Raw genomic sequence first — 13,277 nt, 5'->3', positions numbered from 1 at the left:
ATGTGCCACAGGTAAGTAACAGGTGCTGTTAATTACACAAATTAGAGAAGCATCACATAATTTTTCAAAGGGTGCCAATACTTTGTCCGGCCCATTTTTGGAGTTTTGTGTTAAATGATAATGATTTAATTTTTTTCCCCAATCTCTTTTGTGGTTTTTCATAGCAAGCAAAGTAAATGAAGATATTAGTACCAAAGCATTTGTAATTGCAAACATTTTCTGGGAGAAATTGAGCATTATCTGACAGAATTGCAGGGGTGCCAATACTTTTAGCCAGCTATCTATAGCATTTAAGCTAGTGGACTTTTGCTATACAAGTTTGCGAATATTTTGTTGTACTTAGATCCTCTTTTATTTATTTTGTCATACCGTTTGAGGGTCAGCTCAGGGATTGTATTTTTTTATGTTCCTCATCCGATTACTCGATTATTTGAACTAATTAGTTCATCGATTAATCGACTACTAAAATAATTGATAGCTGAAGCCTTTTTGCGGAAAACAAAAAAAGTTTGGAATCCTTATTTATAGCCAGTGTTAGTAATGTATATAGTATAGTATAGAATAGTATAGTATAGTATATTTTTCAGTCGTGAGTGCTCTAATTAATTATTTTTCCCATCTTTGCAACGCCGTTACCGTTACTGAGGATGCGAAGGGGCATGTTACTAGACGGTTGAATGAAGCACGAGTTGTCTTTAGCCCATTTCAGACATAGTATATCCCGGTAGATTCCCGTGTAAGATGTGGCGGATTTAGCCATGTCATGGCTTTCACACATGAGGAAATGTCCCAGGAATAAACCGGGTTGTATGTATAAAAGTGGCTTGATTTATCCTGGGTTGGCATCTCGGCGTTTTCTGTGCGGGGAGGGCGGCTGGCAAGATTTTATTTCCTGGACATTACGTCATTTTTGGTCAGCATCGGCTGTCACATTCTGTTGGCGTTTGATATACTCTATGACTTAATAGTTAAAGATAATACAGTATATTAAAATAAATGTACATTAAGTACATTCGGTCAAGGGTTTTAACATCATGTGTGCATGTGCGAACAGGCCAGTCTGCAAATGGAGCACCAGCATTAGCATGCAGCGCACACACATACGCACACGCACGGAGGAGACGGAAGGAAAGGAGAACAGAGCGCGGTCGCGGACGGGTGATTGTGACATGATTTGCAATGAGAACATTAACCTTGAGGAACGGCAGCAGTCTCTGTTAGACTGACACCTAGCTAAAACAACACATTACACACACGCAATATACAAAGCAAAAACACACCATGGAATAGAAAAGCTGGAAAACAAACGATGCACAATCCGGAGTGTCTGGTGCAAGTCAATAGGTCCATTGCTTGATCTGTATGTCAAGTGAAAAGGCTTGTAACGACTGTACATACATAAATCACACCTGTACACATAAAGTCTTTTTATTAATCCATTCTACAATAAATGTCGAGCTTGTAAACATTTCAATACAGTCCAGTAAACAATGATTGCTATGGCCTCTGTAAACTACCACTACATGTGGTACCATGGAAGAGTAAGAAAATGTGCCGTTTTCAGCTGTCACATACGCGTAAATGTGGTACAATGACAAAATTAAACTTCTTTTGACCACTCATTATTCTCTTAAATAGAATATTTACATTTTTCCAAGTCAAGTTTCATCGATTTGGCAGTATACAGAGATAAATTCTGTTACAAAAAATGTTACAGGCATGGAATAAAGGTATCTGAACATAATGAGATTTGAGGATTGTTGCACATTATATATGCACATTAAAAGCACATTATGCAGTAGGTATCTACAAAGTAGATACCAACTTCCTTCTCCCACCATTCCAGGATACCCCTTTATGATTATTTCTAGTTAAAATACGAATCTTCCAAACTAACTCCGTAGTACAAACACCAACCAACAAAAGATCCAAGGATGCTCATACTACTGCGCTTCCCATCATGCAATCCTCCTCCTTAACTATTGTTACAATCTTGTACGTCCCTAATAAGAAATGTGACCAATCCAAAATTGGGTTTGAAAATTCTCTAAATTCTTATTGCTACCTATCATTAACACACCTACAGTGGGGCAAATAAGTATTTAGTTAACCACCAATTGTGCAAGTTCTCCTACTTGAAAAGATTAGAGAGGCCTGTAATTGTCAACATGGGAAAACCTCAACCATGAGAGACAGAATGTGGAAAAAAATTAAAGTGGAAAATAAGTATTTGGTCACCAACAAACGAGCAAGATTTCTGGTTGTCAAAGAGGTCTAACTTCTTCTAACGAGGTCTAACGAGGCTCCATTTGTTACCTGTATTAATGGCACCTGTTTTAACTCATTATCGATATAAAAGACATCTGTCCACAACCTCATTCAGTCACACTCCAAACTCCACTATGGCCAAGACCAAAGAGCTTCCGAAAGACACCTGAGACAAAATTGTAGATCTGCACCAGGCTGGGAAGACTGAATCTGCAATAGGTAAAACACTTGGTGTAAACAAATCAACTGTGGGAGCAAATGGAAGACATACAAGACCACTGATAATCTCCCTCGATCTGGGGCTCCATGCAAGATCTCACCCCGTGGCGTCAAAATGATAACAAGAACGGTGAGCAAAAATCCCAGAACCACACGGGGGGACCTAGTGAATGACCTACAGAGAGCTGGGACCACAGTAACAAAGGCTACTATCAGTAACACAATGCGCCGCCAGGGACTCAAATCCTGCACTGCCAGACGTGTCCCCCTCCTGAAGAAATTACATGTCCAGGCCCGTCTGTGGTTCGCTAGAAAGCATTTGGATGATCCAGAAGAGGACTGGGAGAATGTGTTATGGTCAGATAAAACCAGAATAGAACTTTTTTTTTTGTAGAAAACAGGTTCTCGTGTTTGGAGGAGAAAGAATACTGAATTGCATCCGAAGAACACCATACCCACTGTGAAGCATGGGGGTGGAAACATCATGCTTTGGGGCTGTTTTTCTGCAAAGGGACCAGGACGACTGATCTGTGTAAAGGAAAGAATGAATGGGGCCATGTATCGAGAGATTTTGAGAGAAAATCTCCTTCCATCAGCAAGGGCATTGAAGATGAGACGTGGCTGGGTCTTTCAGCATGACAATGATCCCAAACACACAGCCAGGGCAACAAAGGAGTGGCTTCGTAAGAAGCATTTCAAGGTCCTGGAGTGACCTAGCCAGTCTCCACATCTCAACCCCATAGAAAATCTGTGGAGGGAGGTGAAAGTCCGTGTTGCCCAACGACAGCCCCAAAACATCACTGCTCTAGAGGAGATCTCAATGGAGGAATGGGCCAAAATACCAGCAACAGTGTGTGAAAAGCTTGTGAAGAGTTAAAGAAAACGTTTGGCCTCCGTTATCGCCAACAAAGGGTACATAACAAAGTATTGAGATGAACTTTTGGTATTGACCAAATACTTATTTTCCACCATGATTTGCAAATAAATTCTTTAAAAATCAAACAATGTGATTTTCTGTTTTTTTTCCACATTCTGTCTCTCATGAGTGAGGTTTACCCATGTTGACAATTACAGGCCTCTCTAATAATTCCAAGTGGGAGAACTTGCACAATTAGTGATTGACTAAATACTTATTTGCCCCACTGTAGCTACATGATTAGCTTCTGAGATGTACATTAATCTCTCTTTGTTTTGTAGCTGCTTGTGTTTGGAGACTTGACTTCTGGCCCTGTAGTTTCTTTCCCTGCCAAGCAGTGGGTGCCGCTGAGCCCCTCCACTGTCACAAAGCACTCACAGGTGGACACACTTTGAGCTTCCCCTAATTGAAAAACCATCATCCGCCACTGCTACCTACCAATCCTTGGGTCTCCCTTGTAGTCAAGAATGCCTCAAGCCCAAAATAGCATGTATGGTGGTCAATTAGTGTTCCAATTTCTGGCATAATCCATTTCATTTGATTTATGATCAAGTATCAGCCAGCCTACCTACCTGCCTACCCCTTGAGTCCTATTTTCCTCTGTGGCAACAATGGCTTGCATGACAGCTTTATCTTTTGGATTTCACGGCGTTTGATAACAGTGCTAATTCCTACTAATTACCTTATCACCAAAGATCTAATAGCCCTTCTAACCCTGAGATGGGTCAAGTCCTGCGTCTTGACTGGAATTCATAGACGCTAGCGTGGTTTGGATGGTCTGCCAGGTGCTTTGAAAGGGACTTTCTCTAGGTCAAACTCATCATTGTCAGAGGCCACATTTGTATTGATGGTTTCCTTCGGAGGGCTATTATATCGGCCAAGTAGTGCTGCCACGATTCATTAACTAATCATCAACTAATCTCTTAGCAACGAAATCGACAACTATTTTAGGCGATGTTGACCTAAATTCTTTTATTCTAAATTCTAATCCTAATATACAGTGCTGCTCAAAAGTTTGTGAACCCCCTCAACATTTTGGAATTTTCTATTATTTCAACCTGATTTCCTAATCAATCAATTCAGTAGTTTTTTTTTGTTTTTTTAACAGTTGTGTTGTCGAGACTAAATTAAAAAGAGTTTTCATCAACTGATGTAGGTGCAAAATTGAACTGTTTGGTCACAACCAAAACCGCCATGTCTGGCGAAAAGTCAACACTGCATACCACCAAAAGAACCTTCTCCCAACAGTGAAGCATGGAGGTGGGAATGTCAAGATCTGGGCTTGCTTTTCATCCTCAGGACCTGGACAACTCCACATAGTCCAGGGAATCATGAATTCTGAGGAATATTGTCAAATCCTAGAACATAACCTGACGCCATCTGTTTTGAAGTTAAAGCTTGGCAGAAGGTGGATCATGCAACATGATAATGATCCAAAGCATTCCAGCAATACAACCAAGGAATGGCTGAAAAAGAAGAAGATTCGTGTTCTGGACTGGCCCAGTCAAAGTCCTGACCTAAATCCCATTGAAATGCTGTGGCGGGACCTGAAGCGAGCAGTTCATGCCAGACGCCCATCAAACCTCTCTCAACTGACTGCGTTCTGCAAGGAAGAATGGGCAAAAATCCCCCAAAGTAGATGTGAGAGGCTGATTAGTCACTACAGAAACCGTTTGGTTGAGGTAATCTCTGCAAAAGGAGGCGCAATATCCTATTAACTGAAGGGGTTCACATACTTTTGCACACATGATATCTGAGTTTTTCTTAAATCAACCACTTTTGTTAAATAAAGAATGACAATATAACTATTTCTTTTGTTTCAGTCCATTATTTGGAATGTCAGTATTGTGGATTTGGGTATAACTTAACATTTAATAAGGTTATTTTAGTTTTTTTTACAAAAAATCTGACCATCGCTGTGGGGTTCACAAACTTTCGAGCAGCACTGTATATTTATATATTATGGGCTGCAACTGACGATTATTTTCATAATTGATTAATCGGACAACTAATTAATGATTAATAAATTATTGGATAAATGTCACTATATTAATTTACCTCCAAAACTTAACTTAAAGTTGTTTTCGGCATGTTGTAAGTAGCAATGAGGACAAACTGGATGACTATTTCTTTCAAAAACAATACTTTATTACAGCTTCCTGACTTAACTGTAGTCTACAATACCGATGATCAAATTCGTTGGCAACTTATTTATTAATCAATTTAATTGATTAGTTGTTGCAGCCTTATTAAGAAGGTAGTATAGACAGTAATAAGTCAAAAAATTGGCAGAAATGTGAATTGTTGTCTTCCAAAGTAAAAGCATATTTTTGATCATGTCCTACTTTGACTTGACAAAAATATAATGAGGAAATCTGATAATATTTACAACTGATGTTATATTTATGTTATAATTTCAAAGAATTTAGACACGTTAAAGGTGAAGAAGATTCTACACAATTAATCGGTTATCAAAATAGGTGTCGATTCATTTGTTAATTGATTAGTTGTCGATTAATCGATTAATTGGTGCACCTCTGCTAATATGTTGCATATACTATTTAATTTATACTAAATTCTTAATAGCCGATATTCTCTGTGTTTTAAAACTACATGCATTCAAAATCCCCCCCAAAAGGTTTTTTTTCTGTATTTAAAAAAAAAAAGGAAAAAGCAGTAAAAAATTACTATGTAAATTGCAAATATTCTCTTTTCAATAAGTGTTTTTTTTAATTAAAAAAATATCAATGACAGTAAATATTATGTTTTTTGTTTTTTTTTAATTTAAAAAAAGTTTATTTAATCATTAATTTTATAAAGAAAAAAACTGACTATTCTCCAATTTCTGTAGTTCTCAATCTTTCATCAAGGGCTACAGAAATTTGATTCTTTTTTATTGTAGCGAGAAACAGTATTTTGATCTGCATAGTTTACTTTCGCGGGCCACACAAAATAATGTGCTGGGTCAGATCTGACCCTGGGCCTCGAGTTTGGCACCTTTCCTCTAGGACAAAAGACAACCGCTTGATTAAATGATTTTAGATTTAGGATGAAAAGTTGATCAGTTTTGGGTCCATGAACCAACTGAACCTTGCAACACTAGGTAACCTTTTAACCTTTATATTTTCATAACATTTGTGATAATATGTCAACTGACACCTAGTTGAATGACACCTCTTTTACATCTTGAAAGGGTCTGTCTGTATCGCTTTTACCGGCACTTATTAACTTTGAGGAGGTTGCAGGAACTCTGCCACACACAAAAAAAAAACTACAAAAGTGCTGACTGCTTTGCAGCAAACATCACTTCCCCCTTTCCCCATTCATTAAAAAGATGGAGGTCAATGCGATTCTGCAAGGATGGCAGAGCAACAAAGAGGCAAAAAGTTTTGTCTGAAGAGGAAAAAAAGGGAGGCTACTAGAATATACAGAATAAACATTGGCCTGACTTTCGCTCTCTGCTGTGACCCCCCCCTTAAATGAACTCATCAGCGCTGACGAGTTCGGTTGGGGTGGGGGGGTTAGCCATACGTATTGCTAACCGTCATATGCTATGTTTAGCCACAACTTGATACATTACCTTATTACTAATTGTATTATATTACAATTATGACCAGGAGATTGATTTTTGATTGATTGATGAATTTACAACACCATGGGGTTGTGCGCTGGTGCTCATAGGAAATGCACTCTTACTTAAAAGTGCCTGTGACACGATAAAAAATGCTTAAATAGCATTATCATGTGAATTAAAATCATATTTTGAGACGATTCAACTATATACAACAATTTGGCAATGCGTAGATGACGAGAAATTAGTCTTTTAATCTGCTGTTTAGCCTCGCCTGTCATTATAGCGCTCTAGCGCCTCCATCTGGGTGATGACGTTGGCAGAGTAACGATTTCAGCTGATTTAAGATTTCAGCCCATTGAGGGGGAATATTCAGAAGTATTTTCCTTAATTGCTAAATACATGGTATGGTCATGACTAATAAATGTGTGCAAAATGGATTATGAAATATATAAAAAAAAAAAAAAGCATTTATTCAGTACGACTGGGCTAAATTACTGCATAATGGTCAAAATTGCCGACTTCGTAAACCTCTCGAACGGTATTTTATGCCACCAGAGATAGTCCGGCTTTTGTCATTTCCCTTCGGAGACGGAGGAAAGAGCGTAAACAAAACAGGAGGCGTGAGAGCTAGGCGACATGCTAATTTACTTTACTTTAAAAGTGCTTACGACAGGAGAAAAAAAGTCTTAAATAGGATTATTATGTGAAAATGTGCTAAATGGAATGTGAAATAATAAAAATGCATTTATTCAAGACGACATGGTAAAATTACTCCACAATGGTCAAAACTGTCGACTTCACCTTTACTGTCGCACCTCCCGAATGATATTTTATGCCAACTAAATTGGGCTTATGTCATTTCCCTTCCCCGGCTTCGGAGAATGTAAACAATCCAAGAGGCGTGACAGCTAGCCGACATGTTAACCCGAACCGAGTGATGTTTCAAAGTCTTTGAAGCGGAAATTCACACCTAACTAGCCCGGATCATTTCACATGATGACTGAGTTTTCGACTGTCTTAGACGCTTGGCAAACCGCCCGGCGGAGAGCAATTTACAGCTCGTTCCTCTGGTACTACCGACAGGAGAGCTCGCCGGGGAAGCAGCTGGACAATTACCACCGAACAAACCGGCCGACGTCTGAGGAGCATGTAGCTGCCAATTGGTCAACACGAATATGGCAAAATAATGCTTTACTACACGGCGAAGTCGTAAACAGCGAGACACTCGGTGGAGGAGGGCGGCTGCAGTTGTTGTGCAGCTAACATGTGCAGCTAATGTGTATGAGGAGAGCTTTTTACAGTACATGCCAATCCATGATCAAACGTAAGTAGTCCTTTATTTAAAGAAAGTTTGTAGTGTTTACTTTTTAATCGCTGTATTCGTGGCTATTTTTAACACAAAGTTGCAATTTCTGATCGTTCGGAAAATTTGACAGAACACCGGGCACATGAAGAGGGGAATAAGCCGAGTATAGTGCTCTCCCGGCGGGGGGATGTTCGACAAGCCGCTGGTAGTCGGCCGAGGGGACAAAGAGCATGTAAGCCACAAAATGCTAGCCACCTACATATTAAAATGATCCCAGTATTTGACATAATACAAAACACGATGTTTACTCACTTCCTCGTAATTCATGGTCCAACAGTAGTAGGGCTTGTTTTGGCCAATATCCACCGGTGAATGGTAACCTTTTGAAACCCCAAACAGGCGCACACGCCTCTCCCTCGTTACAGCAAGATTTTTCTGCAGCCGCTTGGCTGTCATGATGCGAAAAATAAACGTATTAATCCGCAAAATCAGCTGAATCCTTAGTCCTTCTCATACAACAGTACGGCTGTATAGTGAAGAGGACTCCTTCCTCCGTTCACGTCACAACGCCCTCTTTCTCAACTCAAGACGGTTGCCAGAAGTCACTCATTTTCATGGCGCGGGATTAAAAAAAACTAAATAAATATAGCGATCGCTTCCCCACACATCCAAGTCGTCCAATTCATTCAGGAGCATAAAGCACCGCGTGTATTATGAAATGAACATGCTTTTTTGTGTCACAGGCACTTTAAAACAAAAAACTACCATTTTTGTCCACCGGTGTCGCTAAAATCGACCAAAACTGAAAAGGTACCTAGTGTTGCTTTAAGTTGTATTCCCTCCTAGTGGTTGCAAATGAGCATGGTGACTTCAAGTTGATTCCTGGACATGAAAGGTTTACTAACTTTGACCCTCCCCCCAAAAAATACTCAAGTATCAAGTCATTCATTATGCTTGATTGCAGCCAGGGATTTATAAGAATAGCCCTTACCTGCGGGATTCACCCCTGATCGGATCAGACTCGTGTCAAAGCCTATTCGGGGAATTTAAAGCATGTGCTGCAGCCCTGCCAACTAAATGCTGATCCACCTGCTTTACTTAATAGGAGTAACTGACTATTTTGGATTTTAGTATTCACATTTTAACATTCTCACTGCAGCGTAGCATTGCTGCATAAAGGGATCATCATCTATTATTAGCTTCACTGAATGACACATGAGACTAACCCAACTTTCCACAGATCAATAAATATGCAATATGTGGACAGACGAAGAAGCGGAAGAAAAAAAAAACAGCACCACAAAGTGGTTTCATAATGAATGAAGCCCAATGAAACACACTGTCCTCATTAATAGCCAAAACAGTCGACCACCCATAAGTGACTAAGGGTGGAAAAAATGTGATCGGTCACTGTCAAAATGCCCTGTTTCCTCAAACCATGACTGATTTTACATTATACATCACATTCATACATTATATTCTACCGAGACTTTCTTAATCATACTTTAAGTGTTATCTCAAGTTTAAAATATCATAAAATTAAAGCACATTTTGACACCCTATTTTCTTTTTCAACCCTTCATTTTTTAACATTTGAGTTACAGAAAGTACACATTCTGAACATTACCAAGCATTAAAATTATAACCGACTTGAGGTGAATGGTCATAGTTTTAAAGGAGAAAATCAAGCACATTTATGGGTAATCATGATTGCATCACAACAATCCCATTTGTAATCACTGTCGACATTAATAAAAGGCAACCATAAAGAAATGCATACATTAAGAAAACATGTTTAGGATATAAATAGTGAGTGCTTCTCCAATAAAGGCTTATAACACAATTATGTTACATCAAAAATACCAATTCCACATCTTATGTTAGTAATTTCAATCAAACAAGTAAGCTTATTGCATCAATGTGATGAACAATGTTGATTTGACAACAAATACATTTCCCTAGTGTTACCATCATATTATTTTTTTATGGAACAATAAAGATGATAACAGGAATTTCAGGCAATACTGAATTGCGTTCACTTAACTCTGATGGATCCCGATACATAGTGGGAAATGTTCTCCAGTATCTTTGGGCATATTTCCTATTGTAATAGCTTAAGTAAGAATATGCTCATATTCATTTATTTATTTATTTTTTTAACCTGATTACTCCCCCTGAGTTAAACCTTTTCTGAAGGGAACATCTGGCCATGTAGCCTCTTTGAAAGGAGCTTCTGTGTATGCTACATTAATAAGAATTCTTGGTCTTGAGTACACGGAGTACTTGTTGCTGTCTAAAAGAGTACATGGCAAGAAAAAAAAGAAAAAACCTTCACACAATGCTTTAGGTGTGAGGATGAGTAACGAGATTTACAACAAGATGAGCAAAAAAAAAAATGTAGAGATTATTCCAAATGTCTAAAAAAATACTGAACACTGACTACTTAACCCGAATATTGTCTACAAGTAATTGAAGCCACTGTTTTGCTAGTTTTTTTTTCTTAATGATCTTGCGTGGATTCTAGTCACAAATTTGTCCCACTGAGTGTCCTTAAGCTTAATTCTACCACTGATATAAAAATACATGCTCTAATTCAGTGGATTAATAACAAATACAATGTATTTCCCCTGTGGCCTACGATTACATCCTTCTATGTGCCTTAGTCAATGATGTTCCTAAAGTGCCCTCACATTTTACTGAGCTTTCATGTGTCAAATAGACTCTGCTTCAAGTTACCATACGCTCCAGACAGCATTGACGGAAACCTGTTTGACATGCATTTCCTTTCATGGGAGGTTATCCACATCCACAGCCAGATGATACATCACTCGCTTGGAGATGAACCTAAATGATAAAGGCATGTCATAAGCTTTGTGGGGGAAAAAAAACAATTCATTCAAAAAAATGAGGACTAACCTCGAAAAGGAGTTATCAAAGATAAGTACGTATTCTCCTGCTTTACGGACTTTCATTTCACCCCTTATTGTCTCCTTGTGAGAATTGCAGCGCGTCAGCGGAATCAAGACCTGACAAAAAAGGGAGAGACATTATACTACTTCCGAAAATTTCAAAACAGAAATGTATGGATTAAAGGGAAAAATAATATTTGACTCAAACTGTTTTTCTGTTTATTTATTTTACTATATATGTTTTATAACTATTTTGGGGTTTTCATTCGCACTCTCCGGTCAACAGGGATTGGATATCTAGTGCCATACATGGCAGCCAATGGGCACTCTATAAAGCATTTGTAATTGCAATCATTTTCTGAGAGAAATTGAGCATTATCTGACAGAATTGCAGGGGTGCCAATACTTTTGACCAGCAGTGAATGTTGAACTGGGGTAAGGATGCACAGTATTCTGTGAGTCTATTGCTTAGTCGAATTTGAAAAAGTGGTTATGTCACCATCATGTGGAATCCATACTCCAGTACAAATGTTTTTGGATTGAACGTCTTTTACTGGTAGCCATACAAATAGTGGAGGTTGACTGTTATCCATTCATCATTAGAGAAATAAGAAAATTGCATCTTTTTGTTCTGTCATGGGTGGAAAAAGTCAGTGCTGATCTAAGTTAAGTTAACCCACACTGTGAGTAACAGTAAAAATAAGAATGGGTCAACAAAAGGACATTTTTTAACCAAAAAAATAGTTGATATCAGTGTGTAATGTCATACTTGATGCGCTAAGGGTTGCCAATCATCCCGTATTCAGAAACAAAAGTATGCATCATGTATTGAGCTTTCAAGGGACATGCTCCGTCCCGTATTATCATGAAATTCTAAAATAGTGTCTTATTTTTAGAACGAACGAATTCTGGTATTGTGCTTTACAAGAATATGTAGGGAAACGCATTCCCTGCACCTCTCCTGCTTTTTGAGCAATGAGCTGACGGAACAGGACTTTTTTTTTTTTTTTTTTTTTAAAAGACGTGTAAACAGTACCTAGTTTTTGCCATGTAATGGATCCTAATCCCCTACCACCCTAGCAGCGTCGCCGCCGTACTGCAGTTCCTGATGGCGTCAGGTCCCACTTCCTTGTTCTCATGCTGTTGCTCATGCAACTCCTCTTTTCTCTCACCAAGGTGACTAGCTCACGAGTGAAGCCCGAATTGATTTTTTTATTTTATTTTATTTTTTTAGAAATTCAGAACAGACATTGATTGAATATGACGGAATTGAACACAACGTACCTCACTTATTTTTTACTTTGTTTTATTAGTATGACGTATAATACATGTTTTTGGACAGCTATGTTGAGGTTTAAGGGGTATTTCAGGGTATTTAAAGGGTTAATTCCAACTTACGCGGAAATCCGGGTTACATCGCCAGCCTAGGAATGGAACCCGTTCGTATCCTGGGGACTACCTGTATTAATTTTAAATTGTATTTTTCATATAGAGTACAAAAAAAAATAATTCAAGAGTGACTTGTTATCAGGTCCGCCGACTCTACCAATGGGGGTTTTCCTTATTTTTCAAGGAGTTGGCAAGCTTAGATGGGTTTCACCTGGCACGCAAGAGATCCATATACAGTGGGGCAAATTAGTATTTAGTCAACCACTAATTGTGCAAGTTCTCCCACTTGAAAATATAAGAGAGGCCTGTAGTTGTCAACATGGGTAAACCTCAACCATGAGAGACAGAATGTGGGTAAAAAAACAGAAAATCACATTGTTTGATTTTTAAAGAATTTATTTGCAAATCATGGTGGAAAATAAGTATTTGGTCAATACCAAAAGTTCATCCCAATACTTTGTTATGTACACTTTGTTGGCAATAACGGAGGCCAAACGTTTTCTGTAACTCTTCACAAGCTTTTCACATACTGTTGCTGGTATTTTGGCCCATTCCTCCATGCAGATCTCCTCTAGAGCAGTGATGTTTTGGGGCTGTCGTTGGGAAACACGGACTTTCAATATACCCCGTGGCGTCAAAATGATAACAAGAACAGTGAGCAAAAATCCCCGAACCACACGGGGGACCTAGTGAATG

General features: G+C 38.7%; 1 protein-coding gene across 1 annotated transcript in view; it reads right to left on the bottom strand.

Moving 5' to 3' along the window:
* Positions 1-1,420: 1,420 nt before the first annotated feature.
* Positions 1,421-13,277, bottom strand: part of fyco1b (FYVE and coiled-coil domain autophagy adaptor 1b) — a 42,794-nt gene continuing 30,937 nt past the window's right edge. Inside the window, exons 17-18 of the mRNA XM_057857929.1 lie at positions 11,200-11,309; positions 1,421-11,127 (exon numbers count right to left, since the gene is read on the bottom strand). Of these exons, the coding sequence (XP_057713912.1) occupies positions 11,070-11,127; positions 11,200-11,309 (168 nt within the window). The 3' untranslated portion in view covers positions 1,421-11,069. The remainder of the gene's footprint in view (positions 11,128-11,199; positions 11,310-13,277) is intronic.

Source organism: Corythoichthys intestinalis, chromosome 14, assembly GCF_030265065.1.
Source record: "Corythoichthys intestinalis isolate RoL2023-P3 chromosome 14, ASM3026506v1, whole genome shotgun sequence".
NCBI classification, from domain to species: Eukaryota; Metazoa; Chordata; class Actinopteri; order Syngnathiformes; family Syngnathidae; genus Corythoichthys; species Corythoichthys intestinalis.
Note: the sequence above shows the minus strand (reverse complement) of the source record. Positions and strands in the feature narration are given on the sequence as shown.